The sequence below is a fragment of the Notamacropus eugenii genome, chromosome 7, assembly GCF_028372415.1.
Source record: "Notamacropus eugenii isolate mMacEug1 chromosome 7, mMacEug1.pri_v2, whole genome shotgun sequence".
In the NCBI taxonomy this organism is placed as follows: Eukaryota; Metazoa; Chordata; class Mammalia; order Diprotodontia; family Macropodidae; genus Notamacropus; species Notamacropus eugenii.
The window spans coordinates 47,340,100-47,360,473 of NC_092878.1; the positions used below are offsets into that span (position 1 = coordinate 47,340,100).

General features: G+C 34.4%; 1 protein-coding gene across 4 annotated transcripts in view; it reads left to right on the plus strand.

Annotated features, from left to right (window-relative positions):
- Positions 1–20,374, plus strand: part of SCFD1 (sec1 family domain containing 1) — a 109,398-nt gene that overhangs the window by 49,951 nt on the left and 39,073 nt on the right. For all 4 annotated transcript variants that reach the window (XM_072625182.1, XM_072625181.1, XM_072625183.1 and 1 more), the window contains 5 exons: positions 2,847–2,986; positions 5,250–5,340; positions 6,252–6,325; positions 8,752–8,833; positions 14,493–14,589. In XM_072625182.1, the coding sequence (XP_072481283.1) occupies positions 2,847–2,986; positions 5,250–5,340; positions 6,252–6,325; positions 8,752–8,833; positions 14,493–14,589 (484 nt within the window). The remainder of the gene's footprint in view (positions 1–2,846; positions 2,987–5,249; positions 5,341–6,251; positions 6,326–8,751; positions 8,834–14,492; positions 14,590–20,374) is intronic.

Below are 20,374 nucleotides of genomic sequence, written 5' to 3' on the forward strand. Positions count from 1 at the left end.
CTCTGTTTCTCTTCCATCTGCCTATCTGATTATTCCTTTCTATGATTGGAATTTTATTAATTGCCTGAAAGTGTGTTCATTTAAAAAGCCTATTTTCCATCTATTTTCAGTAAGTGCCTTGTACTGAAGCCACTGAAAGTTTTCTAGAGGCCATTCCAATTGTCTTTTACACTGCTGTGCATTTCTAAACATTTTCTTCTAATGACAGTGATAATAATATTAAGAAGTATTGTGTAGTACTTTAAGGTTTGCAAAGTACTTTATACATCTTTTGTTTTGTCCTTATAAGCACTCTTAGGAAGTGGATAATAAATCTCAGAAAATTTTTTAATCAATGGCTTATCTTTTTAGAGAAGTCTTTAATGAGTTGTGTTTTCTCCCTGTCTTTTCTAAATTTGGTAATCTTGGGAGAATGGTAAACAATAAACAAACAAAAAAAACTACTTTTAACCTAATGCTGAAACTATGCAGATTTCTTAGCACTTCATAATGTAATTTGTTTGTACCTAGTGAACTGGCAACCTTTATTTTGTGGCGCCAGTGTCTTGGTGCGCCAATACCCACAAGCCAGGAAAATTTGATTCATAATATGAAAGGATTTTAGGTATTTCATCCTGTTAAAAAACATTTCTGTTTGTGTATAATGAGTGTGAAGTTTCTGTTTTTCCAGTATTTGGGGTGATGTACAAAATGTCCCCATTTTCATAATTTCAACATTAAACATTACCTTTTCTGCCTTAATATGCAAATAACAGGTAAAAATTTGCTCTGTATTTTGTATCTTAGGTATCCAAAATATTTGTTCTTTTTTTAAGTAATGTTTCTTATAAGGTTTATACTTAATATATAGCTTTGTAGTTTTCAGTTGATTGTAGTCTACATCAGAAAACAATATGCCCTTGAATTTTTTTTTTAATTTTGTTAAACAAAAGAATTTATTTGGAATGAGCCTTGTTACTGCTTGTTTAATTTTTAGATTCAAAGTAGTATTTTTCTTCATCATGCATTTGGTATCTTATTATAAATTCTACCTAATTGAGCTTTTAGAAGTTTTAGCTTATTTTATCCAAAATCTTACCTTATAAAAGGATAAGGGCAGGTTTGTAACCTGAGGTCCACAGACAGTGGGTCTGGGACATTAGATGGGGGGGAAAAGTTCCATCTTTATTTTTGCTAACCTCAAGTTGAAATGTAGCATCTCTTTCTGTAAGAAATGTAGATAAAAAAATTATTCCCAGAAAGGTTTTTATCATTCTGCCAACAATGTGGCATGGGGGTGGGGAATGGGGAGAGAGAGATTAATAGAGGGTCTTTGGATATTCTTTTTCAGTCATCCTTGAAAATTGTTCCCTACTGTGCTTTGCCTTGGTCAAAACCGTTTTGGAGTATTATGTTCTGATCTGAGGACCATAGGAAGGACTTTTGTAAGCTTGAGCACATCTAGAAAGAAAAGCAGCCAGGATGGTGACGGGCCTTGAGTCCTGAGGATCTGTTGATGGAAGGGCCTGGGAATGTTTAGCATGGACCGAAAAAGACTCAAGGAAAGGATATTCTAGTTCTCTTACAGTGTTTGAGAGAAGAGAAAGGAATTGGATTGCTTTTGTGGACCCAGAGTGTTGAACTAAAGGCAGTGGTGGAAGTTGCAATGAAGCTAATTTGGGCTTGTAGTAAGGGAAAAAAATTCCTAATAATTAGAGTTATATTCTAAGATGAAATGATGTTAGGGTCTTTTTCCTCAATAGAGATCTTAAAGCAGAGGCTGCTTTACTACTTACTGTGTATTTTTTCAGTATGAATTAGATTATATGACTGTTCCCATCATCTAAAATTCTGTGACATACACATAGATACCCTCCTGTGAAAGAGAATATTTGCCCCTTAAGATTTGGGACTGTGTTTGTATTTGTATCTGTCTTGTAATATAGTGCCTTGCACATTACAGGTACTTAGTGTTCATTGAATTGAGCAATAATGACATATATATTCCTTTCTTTGTAGCTCCAGCCATTAAGCCCTACCCTCGTTGCTGCCTCAGGCTACTCTTTCCATTTTGGGCATATTTTCTCAACCAGCCCAGCTAAAGAAAGTAATTATATAATTCAGAGCCCTTTATAATAAGGAATCTCATTAATATGAATGGAAAATATCACTTATAATGGCTACTCTTCTCCCTGTCAACAAGAGTTAAATTCCTTTCTTCACTAGATTTGATGAAAACAGGAAGAAACTAACTTCCTCAAGCCTTTCATTTTAGGATTGATTTTGCATAGAGGTAGACATTATTTAAGAGATTATGAACATTCTTCACTCAGACTCTGTGAGAAAGAGGCACAGAACAAGAAAATCTGACACTTAGGATCTCTCCAAAGAAAGCAGCTTCCATATATATTAGGTAATTAGTATTGATGTTTGCCATCATCATAGACCTGGTGGTTTAGGTAAATCAGCACAATCTGGGCATGCTTTCCCATTGGCCTTTCCTTACTTTTTGCTGACACCTTTGTATCCATTACTATGCACTGCATCTATGTTAAAAATGTAGTAAAATAATTGTTCATAATAAATTATCCTTAATAATCAAGGAAAAGCTGTCAGATTCATTATTACTAAGGCAAAGAAATAGGAAGTACATAATAAGAACACAGATCAAAAAAGATTAAAAAAAAAAAAGCTGAGCACTATGCTGGTTAAAATGTCACCAGTTGTAGAACACCATCATCTTCAACCATGCTAGATATCTGAGAACATTGCTGAATTATACGGAAGATGATTAAATAATGAAAAATGTATTTTGTGGTTTGCATGTTCAGATAACAGTTTTTACAATCAAGGTTACTATTTTCTAGGATTTTCACTTAAATCGAGTTAATTTGGAGGAATCTTCAGGAGTGGAAAATTCTCCAGCTGGTGCTCGACCAAAGAGAAAAAACAAGAAGTCATATGATTTAACTGCAGTTGATAAGTTTTGGCAAAAACATAAAGGCAGGTAAGTAAGACAAATTACCACATGGAAAAGATAACAGATGCTTTGAGGAATCATCCTATAAAAATATTGGAAAGATTCTAGTGGTTTATTTTTAGTTACAACAGGTAATAAGATCTTTTTTTTCTTTATAGCACCATTTTTTCTTTGTTTCCAGTCTCAGATCCTTTGATCTCTTTTCTATAAGATAATTATCATTATATTAAATATAGATATGTTACCATCTTCATAAATCTTTTAAATGTGGACACTACTCCCTTCAAGAATATATATTGGAAAATGATACCCTTTCCCAGTGCCATCTTTTCCTTATATAAAAATATAGATGCTGAATTGATCTTGCTCATCCACCATTTTTTTAAAAGTGGTCTTGGTCCAGAAAAATTAAGTGACTAACCCAAGGTCACATAGATAATAAGTATTAGAGTTGAGATTGAAACACAGATCTTTGCACACTAAAATTTGTCACTTTTCTTTCATGGCAGCAGTTCTTCAAACTGCAAGGCCTGAGACCAAACCACTAATAAAAGTGGTAAGAAGAATTAATAAGAGAGAGCTTGAAACTGACAGTAATTCCGAGCGCGCGCATGTGTGTGTGTGTGTGTGTGTGTGTGTGTGTACACACACATACATATACATACACACATACATATTAGATTATGAGAACACCTTGAGATTCAGGCACTGTGTATCATAGGATCATATAGTTAGGGCTGAGAAGAATTTTAAGCATCATCTGGCTGCTCCTAATGACCTCACTTCATAAATTAAGGAGACTAAATCCCAAAGTCATTCAGGCAATAAATAGGAAGACTGAGATTTGAACCTGGGTCTTGTTCAAATTCAGTTCTATTTCCCATTCCACTGTGCTGCCTGTAGTTAAGTAAGTAACATAAATTATCCTATTCTTTAGTGACTTCTGGCAAAATTGTTCTGTAATGATTTTAAGGAACAAAAAAAAAAACTTTATTCTTTTAGTGAAAAAATATACTAGTTTTTTCACTCTATAAGCTTCACTCTTTAATAGTGGTAACAAATGTATTTTGTTTTGGGATGTGGGATCTCTTAGCAATTCTGAAATTATATATCATGTATGTACACATTTGATTTTCTTGTTCTCTTGTGGCTCTGATTTGTCTCAGATTTATGTTAGAAGAGAAGCACAATTTTCCATAGAGCATCTTTTCCCTTTTTGTCTGCTTTGATGGAAAGTAACTTCTCCCCCCTTGAATGTTTTCTGTGTCCTCATGTAATATGGGTTTATAGAATAAATATATATTGTATTTCCTAAATGTTTTATTATACATGAACTTTTCCCTGGGTTTTATTTTATCTTTTACTTGGAATGATGTTAAATCTATAATATGCTTAAAATCTATAATATGGTTCTTTATCAGTTTCATTTTAAAAATCAAATTTTTTCAAGACATTTTAATCCATTTTCTTCCCTATGAATTAGAAAGGTATAGCTTGTAATTCAAGAAAATGAAATTTTGCTAGTGAAGTAATTTGTATAATTTTACATTGCATAGTGTAAATAAGTTATTATACTGTTTTACTGTAGTCCCCATATGTAGCCTAGATTTTCTTAAGAATGGGATCTCTTGTGCTTTTCAGTGTTTAGAGTATACCATTAAATTATAGTTGCTTATATAAAGAAGGGTACCAGATAGTAGACAAATCTCATCTGTAGAGAAAACTTTATACTTATCAGTAGCATCAAAGGGTATTAATTGAAAGGTTTTTTTCCTGAATAATTATAATTTAATTGCCTGGAAATTTTGACAGTGTGTGTCATTTGGTAAGAATGCCAGGTGAATGATTTCATAAGTTATTCATACAATGTTTTTCGTACTCCTGAAATAGTTCTTTTACAGATTTAAAAAAAATACTAAGTTTTTAAAAATATTTTTACTTATTTATTGCAGTTTTTAAAAGTTTTATTACAGTATTAACCCAAAAGAAAATTTAATGATCATCAAAAAGTAGCAAAAATATAAATTTAAATGAAATATTTTAATTAGCTTGACATACATTTGCTTTTAAAAATAATCTTTGTATGTATTTGCAAATAACCTTTGGCATTTGATATATCTGAATATTTAAATAATATGCATTATTATATGCAAATAAATTTGAAAAATAGTACACCTACTTGCTCATGTGTTTGAAAAATAGCACAATGCTTTGTCTTCTTACTAAAATATGTATAAAGATATTAGTAATGTTTTGTTTCATTAGTTCATCATGTATAATATTGTTTTAGTCCTTTCCCAGAAGTCGCAGAATCTGTTCACCAAGAATTAGAATCCTACAGAGCCCAGGAAGATGAAGTAAAGCGTCTTAAAAGCATTATGGTAAGATTGTGTTTATTACATGAGAATACTTAGGAAAAAGGTTTCCAGAAAGTGAATGGTTTTATATATTTACATGAGCTCTTCCTGTGTAGCCACAGTAAATGTTCATTTCCTAAGACTTCATTTAGGCAAGTCATTTCACCTTGCTTGGCACCACTTTTAATTTCAACAAAAAAAAACTAATAATTCTAATGCTACTTACCTCACACTATAATTGAAGGTAAGAAAACACACTGGAAACTTTAAGGACTATACACAAAAGTGACTTTTTTTTTATTATGTGCCTATTTGGATAACTTTTTTGTTTCACAAAAATAGAACAGATATCTTATCCTTTACTATTATGCAAATTGATTTGGTTAGTCAGGTTCTTCCAAATACAAGATATCACATTGTTCACTGAAACCTTACTTCATTTGGACAATTAATATTACAAATTATAATTATTATAAATTGTATTATGTGATGATTTTTACTGTTGGGAAAATAGTTTGACAGCAGCCACTAAAATTAATGACAATAGCTTAGAGACTAGCTATAATAATATAATGCTTTAAAGTTTATAAAATACTTTGTGCAAATATCTTATTTAATCCTCACAGCAACCCTAAGAGGTAGGTGCTATTATTATCATCATTTTACAGATGAGAAAACTGAGGCAGACATTGATTAAGTGACTTGCCCAGGGTCATACAGCTAATAAGTGTCTGAGGCTGGATTTGAACTCAGGTCTTCCTGATTCCAGGTAGAGCACTCTCTCCACTACACCACCTAGCATTCATTGGAGGGTTGGGGGATTGGGGCCAAAAATGGACTATTTGTGAGGGATCTATTCAAACAAACTATTAGAAATTGAGTGTATAGGTGTGGGGATTTTTTGGGTAATAGTATGGTTTTGTATTCTTTCATAGGGATTAGAAGGAGAAGATGAAGGAGCTATAAGTATGCTTTCTGACAATACAGCCAAGCTAACCTCAGCTGTCAGGTAAGTGGGTGACAAAATCTGTTTTTATTCAGTTCAGTTTGAACAAAGTTACAATAATGGATAGGACTTCCAGTAACAGTAAATCTTTGATGATACAAAAACAAGTATTCTATCTAAAGAGCTTTTGTTGTACATTTTCGAGTTGATTTTGTTTACCTTGTTGACTATCTCATAGTGCTCTTTTAAAGATTGTGATACAATTATTATATAAAGCCATTTATAAAGCTTAAATATAGTTGTATAAGTGCGACTTGTTTTTATGTTATTATATCTAAAAGCTATGTTTTTGTCTATGTGGATATACCCTTCATCAGTCCAGACTGCATCCCTTCTACATCTTAGTAAATGGTCTTGAAATATTGCTATAACCCAAAAGATGACTCATCTGGCAGTCTCATAAGAGACTTCACAGAGCTTAGTCAGCCTGGTGCTTAGAAAACCTCATGGCATAGCATTGCATACATCCAGTGCTGTGATGTACTACGGATGCTTTCTGTAGTATTCATCAGTCTTACATCTATTTTGGTATAGAGCCTACTGGTTCTTGTACTCACCTGAGATGGCAGTCAGGAAATCAGAATCACTTTCATACTACAATGAGGTGTTCAAGGCAGGACATTTTCTCTTAGTTAAGAAAATTCGAGCAGTCTGTATGTTCTGAATAATTAGGATATTATTGTTATTATTGTTACTGTGTTTCATGATATGAAAAAGTACCACCAGAAAGTACACTTTTAGTTTTGCTGTTGAGAGAAAGGACTAAAACCCAGGGCATGATAGTTTTAATTAGGAATGGAAAATGAAGGTCAAGCTGTGGCCTAAACATTGAAAGGGCTGTCTTAACTGCTGTTCGTCATATGTCATACAGCCTAGAAAGGGAAGAGAGATAGGACAGAAGCACCAAAGATAAACCAATCCCAGTTTAAAATTTTATTTAAGGCTTGCCTTTGTTATTTTTTATCTCTGGCATAGTTACGTTGAAGAATAACCTTGGGGGAGTAGAAGGAAATAAAGATACCCTGGACAATAAAGAATCTAATACAGATGGCATAATATGTGGCGTGAAGATGAGAAGAAAGGCTCTTTCAGAAACATATATTGCCAAAAGCATATTTACAGTTAAACTAAAAAAGATAATTATGGAAAAAAGCCCATGAATAAAATTTTGGAAAAATTTGATTTTTGGTGTTAAAGAGAATATTTAAATTTTCAGCTTTGGGTGCCACTTTTATAAAAATATACTAGAGGATAAGAAAATTCGTAAATGCACAAAAAATGTATGTTAAATACTCTGCTGACCACAACACAATAAAAATTATTGTCAATTAAGGGCATTTCAGGAAAGAATTCAAACTTAGAGATTAAATAATAAAATCCAAAAGAAAATTTAGGTCAAAGAACAAATTGTAAAATCTATAATTTCATGAAAGAAAACAGAATGTACCACAACTTATGGGATGCAGCAAAAGCATTAGAGGAAAATTTATAAATATTACCTTTAGCCAAAGTGAGTTAACAGATCACTCAGTTGGGCATGCAACTAAAAGCAGTAGAAAAGCAACATTTTAGAAAAATAAACCAACTAAATGCAAAATGAGAATAGTAAAAATCAAGGAAGAGATCATCAGAATTGAAAATTTAGTTTGATAAATATAACAAGGAACTTAAAAAAACAGTAAGATAGAAATGTCATTAGCTAATTTGATAGAAATAAAAGATGAAAACTAAATTACTATACTTAAAAAGAAAATAGGAGAAATCACAACAGGAGAGTAAATTATTAAAAACTTGTCCCCAATCGTATTTCAGCCAAACTGATGAATGTAGTGGGTGAATTCGTAAAAATATGCAAACTTAGACTAATAGAACAAGAAGTGGACAGTTTTAAAAACCTACTCTCAGAAAAAGAAATTGAACAACTTACAAAAGAAATCTGAAAGAAAAATTCTCTAGGGTTGGTCAGATTTTTTGAGTGAATTATTTCAAACATCTAAAGAGCATTTAAACTAGTATTTCACAAATTGTTGACAAAAGTAAACAACTTACGTGTCATACTAAAACTCCTTTGTTGAGAAAAATATAGTCCTGATAAAAAGATAGCTAAAAATCAGGAAAATTGTAGACTAATATCTCTAATGAAAATTAATTCAGAAAATAATGAGTAAGGTATAGAGACCATAGCAATATTTTTTGTGTGTTAAATAGTCCTTGTTCTTTTTGTTTCCTAATTTGTTTATTTAATTTCAGTTTCCAATATACTATTTAGAAATTGGAAGTAGCTGTTTGTAAATATTCAAACTGCTTTTTTGTGCCATTTTGCTGTTCTTAGTTCCATTGGAAGAAAAGCCCAGGTGTAATGTTTATTGTGATACATTGTTTTGTTGGAAACTTGAGAAATAATTTTCAGATTCCTTTTACTTCTTTAGCTCTCTCCCAGAACTTCTTGAAAAGAAGAGGCTCATAGATCTTCATACTAATGTTGCCACTGCTGTTTTAGAGCATATAAAGGTATAATTCAGTAAACCTTCCTTGTTAATCTATAAGTGTGCATTATCTTCGTCCGCATTATTCCAATCATGATAAACTGAAGAACTGTTAACTACCAGCAATTTCATTTTATGATCCACTTTCCTAAAGTAGAATCAAAGATACTCATTTCATAACATAGTACACTCTGTTTTGTTTCTTGACTTTGAATTCTTAGTTGCAGAGGAATCAGTTAACTTCACATTTTTTTGTTAACGATATTTATCCTGTGAGGTTTGTTTCTGTTGTATATGTTGTTTAGACTGATTCTTAAGTTAGTAAATTCTTATAATAATTTTTCCTTATGTCCATGGTTACCTCATTTCAGTTTGTCATACATCAAGTCTTCTGTATCCCGCTGTTCGTTTTTCTTTGGTCATGAATTGTAAATTCAGCGAGCTTCATTTTATCATTGGCGTGGTGCTGTGCTTCTGAAATGGTTTTTGATAATCCCAGTTTACCATGATATTAAATGTGATTCCAAAGGGATGCTTAGAAAATTGCTTAACAGGCTCAAAGCACTACTTCCTAGAAGTTTAAAAAAACCTTGAATTTCTGAAACTAGTCTATAAATATTTACTGGGTTTAGTAGATCAAAGAAAACTAGAGATTAAAAAGCAGTAAATATGTATCACTAACATATGACATACAATTAAATTTTTGTTCAAATCACTTCCTAGTAAGTCAGTAGCCCAAGTCTTCCTTTTGTTCATCCCACTGAGTTCTGTACAGTAACTCTTCGTGATATATATATATATATATATTTTTTCCTTTTACAACCTCACCATAGGATGCAGGAGAATCATTCAGGAAGATTTGGGTTCAGTATATGATATGTAAATAGTGTAGTTAATAAGATGTGTATTGGAAGAACTGTCTAGTGACAGAAATCATCACTACAGGTCCAGATCATGGGGCAGAGATAGATTAATCCTATTTAAAATGCAGAGAATATAATTTTATCCCCCATAATAGCTGAAGTGCAGACTTTGGTTTAGGTCTTAATAAATATTATTAAATATTCAATTGTGATGATATATGAAAATGCCTAAATTCTTTAAATGCTTTCAGTTTGTCTTTTAGAGTATTTTAATCACTCAACTAAATTTCTTAGCTGTATATTTGCTGTTACCAGAACATACAGCTTAAGGATCAGTCAGATATTTGGTGCGACCAAACCAGACTATACTATGAAGTGTGATTGTGTAGTCCAGAATAGCCAGTTCAGAAAAAGATGTCTTCTCATTCTTCCTGGGTAAATTCAGATATAAAGTTTATACAAGTTTACATTAATTCATTCTTGATAATATGGGTTAAAGAATTGAGCTAAACAGTAAATGTGCTAAAGAGCAGAGGGGATACATCATTTCTGAAAATCATTGTGGTTGGTTTATGCTTTTAGATTTCATGTATCACTTAAAATCAGTTTGTACTAACATCAGTTGATAACTTTGTAAGATTACTTAGACTTAGGTAAACTGAGCTTCATTTCCTGGTCATTTATCTCAAAGTTTAAGAACTGAATTTTTAGTTCCTAATCAATTCAGATGCTGGCAGAATGAGTCGTGTTAAACCGGCAGGAATCTAATTTACAAAGCTGAGTGTCACCATAGTAATTTTTAAAGAGCATTTTTGGGTGATAGATTTTGTATATCCCAACAGGAGAACATATTCCCTAGTGGGATTGATTAAGGAGGTATTTTACATGTATTTTACATTAAGAAATTATCCTGTTTGGAAAACTGTTTAAAATATCCAAGACACCCCCTTTAAAAAGAGAAACCAAATTATATAGGACTAGGTTTGCTCAATGAACATGAAATCTTCTTTCAAAGAATGATTACATCCTGATTATGTTTTCATTAATTTCTGAGCCCTTAAAATGAAAAACACACTATTAGAAAACATTTTTATTAGTCTGAGTTCAACCAAAACATTTGAAAATCATTTAACTTATATTACTGAAAATTTTTATAACCATCCAGCCTCAGCAATAATATGTTTAACTGTACTTTGATGGATCTTCATTGTCATGGGGATTATTTATAATGCTGTATTTACAGACCTTCTAATACTGTTTGACTTTGTCCATGTCTTCCCATAAGTCACTGGGGTTGACTCAGTATGCTAGGACTTTCTTTGTGTGGATAACCGTAGAATATACTGGTTACGTATTAGTTGTGCCTAGTATGACTACCCACCATTTTTTTTCCCGACGTTAATGATAATCTTTATGCTACAACTCTCACGCAGAAGCTTTGTTGGTAATATATCTCAGCCTACTCATACACAGTGTGTACCACTCTATGGACCCTTGGGTGACCCTTAGCTTTATTTTATCATGGACTGTAATATGTTTCATAACATGAAGCCATTTATTATCACTGGAAGTAAGGTAAACAAGCATTTATTAAGCCCCTTCTATATGCTAGAATTGACATAGATGTAGTCTGACTAGAGCAGAGGGATTCAGACTGACCTCCTTCATTCTGTTAATTTATCCTCTAGTCAAATGTGCTTTTATTTCAACAGTCATATCAAACTATTGACTCACTGAACTTCTTGTCCACTAAAACTCCCATGTGTTTTTTTTCCGTAAGCTTTCTTCTATCTACCTCTCTCTTATCTCATACTTGTACAGTTGATTTTGTGAATCCAGGTACAAAGCTTTATATTTATCCCTTTTAAGTTTATTTTGGGGGAATGGTTTCAACTCATACTTTCAACCTCTTGAAATATTTTTGAATCCTGATTCTGTTCTATAATATGTCAATTATCCTTCTCATCTTTGTGTTATCCAAAATTTGTTTAGCATGCTATCTATGCCTTCACCTAAGTCACTGATAAAAATATTTAACAGGATGAGACAGCAGCAGATCTTTATTGCCCTTTATTGGAAATCTCCCTTCTAGGTTGGCATTAATCCGTTGACCAACATTTTGTGTCTGGTCAGACCAGTCTCTTCCAGACCTACTGTCATTGCATTGAGGTCACCCCATCTTGTCCATAAGGATATGATGACACTGTCTTATGTCTCTAATCTAGGCTAGAGTTGTTGTTCATCCTGCATTTTCAGGGAGAACCAATGACATCATGAGGGTGATGTCTTGACTTGTTCATGAGTTGGATTTAAGTGAAGCAGAGTTGCACAAAGTCTTCATTCTGTCTTCCAGAGTCATCATAGTCTAGTGGTGAAACTGAAGTCAAGATGAGTGGTTATAGCCATGGTACGGTGGATAACCTTGGCATCTTTATTGTCTGACCAAGCTCCAAGTGCTCCACAGAGCCTACATCAGCTGCCTTCATGGCCATTGGAACAAATAGTTCTCATCTGCCTATTCCACTGGGGGAAGTCTTCATGTGCTTGGGCTAGACATCCCCCTAACTTAATGAAGACTTTGAGACCCCGTGGTTATCTTCAGATTTGGTTTGGCCTGTCTGCCAAAACAGTCAACAGGGGGGTGGCTGCTGTGCATGCTGCAGCTTCTTGGAGCCACAGATAACCCTGCCTAAAAGAAAATATTAATTTGGCAAGAGCATATGTGGGTTTATAGTAAACAATGCTTCAGAAATGTTTGTAAGCTGTCATTTTGGTAATCCATTGTAGAATTTTAATGGGAATCAGTGTCATTCAAACTCCAGCCACCTTCTTTCCCTTTAAGAAGACTGGTAGATTTGTTTTCAGTTCTGAGAGACTTCTTCCTTTCACTTTGAGGACTACGGTCAGAGAGAGTGAATAATTTCTTCTACAAGTTGCTGTCTCTTCACTGCTGGACTGCACATCTGCTGGGCTTTTTTCCTTTGTTAGCCCAAAAAGCTAATTTGTTGTATTAAGAGGCATTACTTTCAAGAATAAGGAAGCAATGATCGTATTGTTATCTGCCTTTGACTACAGCTGGAATTCAGTTTTGAATGCCATGATTTAGATAACTGTAAAACAAAGAAGAGGGCAAGAATAATAAGGAAAGGTCTTGAGTCTAGGCTATCTGAGAAGAAGGCAGAAGGAATTGGAGAAGAGGCAACTCAAAATAGCATGATATTATCTTCAAGTGTCTGAAGGGCAGATTGAGGGACTAAAATTATTGTGTTAATAGTAATATCATTATTGTATGTAATAATGATATATGATATGTAATATGGTGAATAAAAACATAATATTAGGAGCAATGGGAGAAAGTTGCAGAGATTTTATACAAAGTAAGTTTGCAGATTTGTAAAGGAGAAAATTGCAGATTTAGGTTTGATGTAAGTAAAAGCTTGCTGTCAAACCTTTTCAAAAGTAGAATGGGCTGCCATAGGAAAGTAGCAAGTTCTTTCTCTTTAAAACATTTTTGTTTCTCTACATAATGCCAAATAAGCAATTCCACATGTAAAAAAAGATTATGAAACTGAATCTCCATTATGTATAGCTTGCTTTCAATTTTTAAATATATGATGAAATTATTGTATAACTTTCAGAGTTGTCCTGCTCGTCTGTGATTCTTTTTGATCTTCTCATTTTTTTTTTATCAGTGACTCTTCCTTTTTTTTATACAAGCCTGACACTTGACTCCCTTCAAACTACTCCCACCAATGGAAGAAAAACAAAACCCTTGAAACAGATATTATTAAACAAAACAAATTCATTTCCCTCTCATTGGAAGTCTTTAAGCAGAGATTAGATAGCAATTAATCAAATGTTTTGTAATGGGGATTCTTTTTCAGATATTGGTTGGACTAGATGTCTCCTAAAATCAGTCTCAGCATTAAAATTCTGTGATATTTTTCTTCTGTCCTTCCATAGCCTAAATATCCTTCTTCAGAGAGAAGACAGAAGTAAAAAAGAAGTTGAATATTTTCTCCTCTCTATCTCCCATATATCAAGCAGAAGCTCTATGCCTTCCTTGATCTTCCTCTTACTGTCTTTCCATTCCCTAATAGTTTTCATTAAAAAAAAAAAAACCTTGAAAAGCCTTTGATCTAATTTCCTTTTTGTAGTACTTTAATACTTGAAATCTGAGCTCTCTGCATTTTAGAAAGTTGGAAAAATATTGGACCCTTAGCTGGAGAGTGCAAAGATCCCATAATGGTCGTTTGTGGATAAACAGGAGATTATGCTTGTAGGTTATTAGCCTTTATTTGAAATTGATGGAAATCAATATATGAAAATCCCTTTTTTTCTTTCACTAAAAACGAAACCATCCTGGAAATCAGTTATCACACACACACACACACACACACACACACACAGGCATGTACGCATATATACATACGTGTATATACATACATACACTTACACACATACATACACACACACATGTATGTGTGTATGTATAAAATTACCAAGTCCTTTAGATAACTTGGTTATATTTCAGCATGGCTGTTACATGACTACTTATTATTTGTATGCCAGTAAGTGAAAATAAGCCACCGTTTGTTTAATTGCAGCCAGTGCTTCTGTCTGTGCTATGAATATCCTAAAACCTGCCAAAATAAAAGCATCCAGTCTGATGATATTAATGGTATGGTCAAAATTATTGTAAGTGAAGAATGAGTAATTTTTAAAATGGCTGTGGAACATTGAGAATTTTATAGACTAGGTAGACTATATCTAGTATGCTTTTCTAATGTGATTTACTTTTTCATGCTTACTTTGGAACAGACTCGAAAACTAGATGTGTATTTTGAGTATGAAGAAAAAATAATGAGCAAGACCACTTTGGACAAATCTCTTTTGGACATGATTTCTGACCCGAATGGTGAGTACCACAAATCTGAGGTTGGTGTTACCTCAAAGTAGAATGAGCCCACCATTTAAAGCTTCTCTTCTCAATAGAAGCTCTGTTTCTTCAGGGTCAGTCACGTTGTTAAGTTAATTAGATAAGACATCTGCTGTTCTAAAACTGTGCCAGGGTTATTTAGGGAACTTGGGACGTGAACGTGACTTTGATTTTTGTTTAATTGGAATCTTCTGTTTGTGTAGTACTTGAACATAGTGTACTCGTTTGTAATAAATTTTTTCTTCTCATACCTGGGAGTCTTTCTCTTTTTCATTTAATTTTAGGAAATTTTGTGAGGAGTCTGTGAAGAAGGGAAATGTCTTTGTGAATTTTGGGGGTGAAATCATTTGACTAGACTTATTACCTCTTTAGTATCATATTAGTTGTCTCAGCGTGTGGGAGAAGGGGCACCAAGGTACAATGACCATTTCTGCAGACTGTTCAGAACTTCATAAAAAAAGAGGCAGCGTGATACAGTAGAAGAAAAACTGGATTTGGACTCTGAAATTAACATCCTACCTTTTTATGTATTTATGTTACCTTGGGCAAGTCATTTCATCTGCCTGAGTCTCCATTTCCTCTTTGTAGAATGAATGGGTTAGGTTAGATGACTTTTTTGGTATATACTTAATTTTTAAACATTTTATTTTAAATTCCAAATCCCATTCCTTGAGGAAGGCAAGAAAAACAAAATGCTTTACAAATATGTATAGTGGTTCAAAACAGATTACTTCATTAGCCATGGGAGGGAGAGAGATTATGCTTCAGATTATACTCTGAGTCCAGCAGCTGTCCATTTTGCATGTCGTTTGGAATTGTGATTGGTCATTGTGTTGATAAGAGTTACTGAGTCTTTCACAGTTGATCATCTTTACAGTATTGCTGCTACTGTATAAATTGTTCTTCTGGCTCTGCTTTACTTTGAATCAGTTCATACAAGTCATCCCAAGTTTTTCTGAATCCATCTCCTTCATTATTTCTTATAGTACTGTAGTGTTTCATCACATTCATATATCATAACTTGTTTAACCATTTCCTGATTTATGGGTTTCCTCTCAGCTTTAAATTCTTTGCTGCCACCAAAGAACTGTTGTAGATATTTTTGTAAGGGTCCTTTTCTTATTTCTTGGATCTCTGTGGGGTTTAGATCTAGTAGGGGTATTACTAGAGTGTCTTGTTTATGGAATATCCAGAAAGTGAGTAAGGTGTAAGAAGATTGGAAAAGTAGGAGGGGGCTATATGTTACGAAGGGCTTTGAACGTCAAACAGAGGATTTTGTCATGGATGTGATAAGGACTTTACTGAGTAGGGAGGATGTGATATGATCAGACATGTAGTTTAGGAAGATTGCTTTGCTGAACGGAGGATGGATTAGAGTGGGGAAGGATTTGAGGAGGCTATTGCAGTAATCCAGGTGTGAGGTGGTGAGGGCCTGCCTCAGAGTAATGGCAGCATCAGACGGAAAGAGACATAGTCAAGAGAAATTGCAAAAGTGAAATTGACAGTCCTTGGCAACAGACTCAATTGGGAGGATGAGAGATACTAGAAAGTGAAGGACACCTGGGGTGAAGCCTGAAGGACTGGGAAGATGGTTTTGCACTCTACTTGAATGGGGAAAGTGGGAGAAAGAAAAGAGTTTAAAGGGAAAGATAAATATCGAGTTCTGTTTGGACATTTTTCCTGTACGAGGTATGCTGGACATAGAGTTCAAGATGTCTGAAGGGCAGTTGGAGAGATTCAAGGTAGGAGGTCAGCTGCGTAGGTTTGTTTGAGTATCTGCATGTAGGAATGGTAATTAATGTCTTGAGAGTTGATGAGTATAGAGGGACAAAAGAAGAGGGCCCAGGATGGAACCCTGTGGGAAATCTACAGTTACGTTACATAATGTAGAATAGAATCTAGCAGGAAAAAAGAGAGAGAGAGAGAGACTTAGAAGTAGAGATGGGGAGGAGGAGAATGTATTAAGGACAAGGTGATCAACAATATCAGAAGCTCAGAGAAGTTAAGGAGGATGAGGATTGAGAAAAGGCCACTAAGAGATTGTGGGTAAGTTTAGAGAGAGAAGTTTCAGTGGAATAATGTCAGAACCTAGATTGTAAGGTTTAAGAAGAGAGTGAGAGGAAGGAAGGAGGCACCTTTTGTAAGTGTTTTTCAAGGAGTTTAGCCACAACAGGCAGAAGAAATAGTAGAAGAATAGTTAGAGGGAATGGAAAGATCAAGTGATGGATTTTCAGTGAAAGGGTATGAGCATGTAGGAACAGTAGGAAAGGAGCCAGTAAAGGGAAAGAAACTGAAAATAAGTGATAAAACGGGAATGAAAGAGAGGGCAGTTTTTTGGAGAAGACAAGGTAGAATGGGATCTCTTGAGCATTTGATGGTACCTTAAAAATGATCAAGTATGAGTAGTTTGCACTAAGGTGTTGAGCTTTCTGTTCCCCAATAAAGGAAACAAATGGAAACATTCATTGAAGGTCATTTTAAGTTTTAAAAAGTGTACCAAAAGGAGCTTTACATTTTAAATTGGTAGAAGAAAATTTACCCTCCAAAATAAATAACTTACTGAAATTTACATTCATCTAATAGCATATATATAAGATCAATAGAATGTTCTTATATTGTGAATTAAAGAAAATTTAGTCCTTGCACACAGAAGTTGTTTCATGCTGGAAAAATTTTTTTTAATATATTTCTATATTAATATTGTATGTGTGTATATGTAGCATGTTTATATATGTATGTGTGTATATGTGTGTGTGTTGATTGGTTGATTGTTTGTTGTACATTCTTGAAGAGGACCAAAATGACATCACCTTGATAAGCCCAAGTTTGAGTATATCCGACTGTGCCTGATCAGACTGTGAGCTCGGAATGCTCCACCACAGATTATGCAGATAGTCTTTGTGAACATTTGGGGTGGATACTCCAAATTGGCTCATCCTACATTTCCTTTGTACTGTCTCAATTCTGCTTTGCTCATAGAGCACAGCACCTTTTCTGATATGGGCACTTCACATTGAGCGGTCTTGTGCCAGTGTCTCCCATGTCACACGATCAAATCCAAAATTCTTGAGAGAGACCTTGAGAGTGTCCTTGTATCGCTTCTTCTGACCTCCATGTGATCACCTGCCCCATGCGAGTTCTCCATACAGTACTATTTTTGGAAAGTGTGCATTTTGCATTCGAACATTGTGGCAATCAGAGTTGTGCTCTCTGAAGCATGGTTTGAGACCTTGACAGTTCAGCTCCAGCAAGGACCTGGTACCTTATATATGTATGTATACACACACGCACATGCGTGCACACACACACAGCAAGAGGATGAGCAAGTAAGTCAGCACACATAGTTCTGTGTAATCTCAGTTCTCAGGTACTGTAAATCCCTGGATTTACAAAAGACCTCTTTTGAATATTTAGTACTCTAGACCTCTTTTCAGTCAAATGCTTTAGAAGTATCTAATAGTTGGAAAATAACTCAAGGACTACATATGAAACGCTCTTTGAGTTGTGATCGTTAAAAAGTAAAATGTTCTATGTGAAGTATTAACACAGAATCAACAACTCCCATGTGCAGCCATAGATAAGTGAACAAGACTTTGACTGTTGATTTGATGGTTTGAGGCCTTCACTTATTTCTTTGCCTCTAGAGAAGAGGCAAAGCCCAACAAACTTTCAGGAAGCAAGTTGGGAACCTTGGTAAGAACCTTTTCCTAACGTTTCTCCTTATACTGTCATCCAGAAATGTGGCTGACAGTGTAGAAAAGATGTTCAAGTTATGCTTTAATTCATAGATAATAACTGATCCCATATAAATGCAGAATAACGGCAGTCAGAGGTGCTGTCATCATTCAGCTATATTTTTGTAGGGTAAAATTAGAAATAACAAAGTACATACTTCCCAAATTTTGACTTCTTAATTATTATTCTCACCACTACAAAGACCACAAAAATATGCATAATGTGAATATAGAGCGTTAAGTATCTTATTCAGGCTGATTTATTTTCCATTCTCCTGCTGAGTTTGTCAGACCAAATATTTCTTTGGCTTCCAAGTGGCTTTTGATCTTGTTATTAGACATGTTCGTTTTTGTAATTGTGATGAAATTAGGAACTTTAGTCCTAGGATGTTCTAACCAGTAGCCCTAAAGAATACAGTGTAAACAGTGGGATATAGGACCCAGCATCTTTTCTGACAGAATTTTGAACTAAAAAAGGGCAAGGTTCATTTTGAGAAAATCCTTATTATTTATTTCATCACAGCTTGACTTTGAAGCTTGTTCATTCAACTAAAGTCAAGAATGTAGATTTTTGTCCTTAAATCTTACAGAAATTGTTGCCCCAAAGATATTTTAGAAAGTATCCCCTGAGAAATAACCTGTACTTCTACTATCATCTTGTTTACTTACAGAATAAAGTTCTCTTTTAACTAAAAGATTCATTTGAGCTTTGGATAATTCCTCATATGTGAGTGTTCTGAAGCTTAACCTTTAAGATCCATTGAAAGTCATTCTATAGATGTACTATACGTTTCATTTAAACATTTTGTAGCTTCCTCCAATAAAGGTATCCTACTGTGATGTCGTACTATGCCACAAAGGTGACCATGGGCTTCTTGACAGTGGTGGCAGCGGAGCGGAAGCTCTGGCAGATCCTCCAAAGCTGGAAAAGCTTCAAGATTTGATCTTAGCAATGAACATGTCCGGGGAACCATTTAAAGTCAATAATTTGGCTTAATGGTTTCGTTTATATGTGTTGGAAATTATTTGCTATATGTGCTGACTCAACCAGAAATTATCCTGGCTTTGAATATTTTCCACAGAAAAGTACAGTTTGTTTAGTTTTTGATGAGTAGAAAATTAAATACCTCTTCATGTTGGTCTAATATTCTTTTTATAGAAGGGATTTTTTATGTTAGCAGGTTGTTGCAGGATTGAGGGGGCAGAGCAGGAGAGGGTGATAATGATTCTTACACGCTTCCTCATTGTAGTGTACATACTTCTTTATGGTGACTTCAGAAAGGACTTGTTTCCTAAGATGCCTAGGCAGAATGAATCTTAAACGTGTGGTGAAATCACACTACCTCATCCGTATTACATCCTTTGGAGTGTGTTCTTAAATTTTTTTAGAGTAAAAATTTTATCCCAAGCTTTATCTTTCTATTTAGATTTGAACTGATGTCCTGTGGCAAATGTCTTCAACTTCAGACTGTGGACAATACTGAACTTCAGTCTTTTCCTTCCTTTTCCACAGTGAATTTGTGGATCACATAATTGGGGAAAATAAAGCTAACTTCACAGTAAATCTCATAACAAAGCACATTCGCTGTGAGTTCCTTTTTTCTCCACTCCTTATCTCCCATGGCCTAGATACCTTCTGCCACAATATCTCTCTTCTTCTCTGTCTCATATAGTAAAGTGGCCAAGCCAGCCCCTCCCCATGCACCAGTAGTCCTCCTACATTTTGTCTTCTCTAGCAGATTGCCGACTCTGTCTTACTCACTCTCATTTATCTTCAGTCTCTCTCTTTCTACTTGCTATTTCTCATCTGCCCACAAACATGCCCGTGGCTCCCCCATCATCAGAAAACCCTTGTCTGATCCCTCTAACCCCACTACCATTCATCTGCTTTTTGTTGCCAGACTATCTGAGAAGCCCATCTAAAATGCATACCCCCAGTTCTTCTCAGCCTTTTCTTTACAGTCTGGCTTCCAACTGAAAATGCTGTCTCTAAAATTACTAATGATCTCTTAATTACCAAATCTAATGGC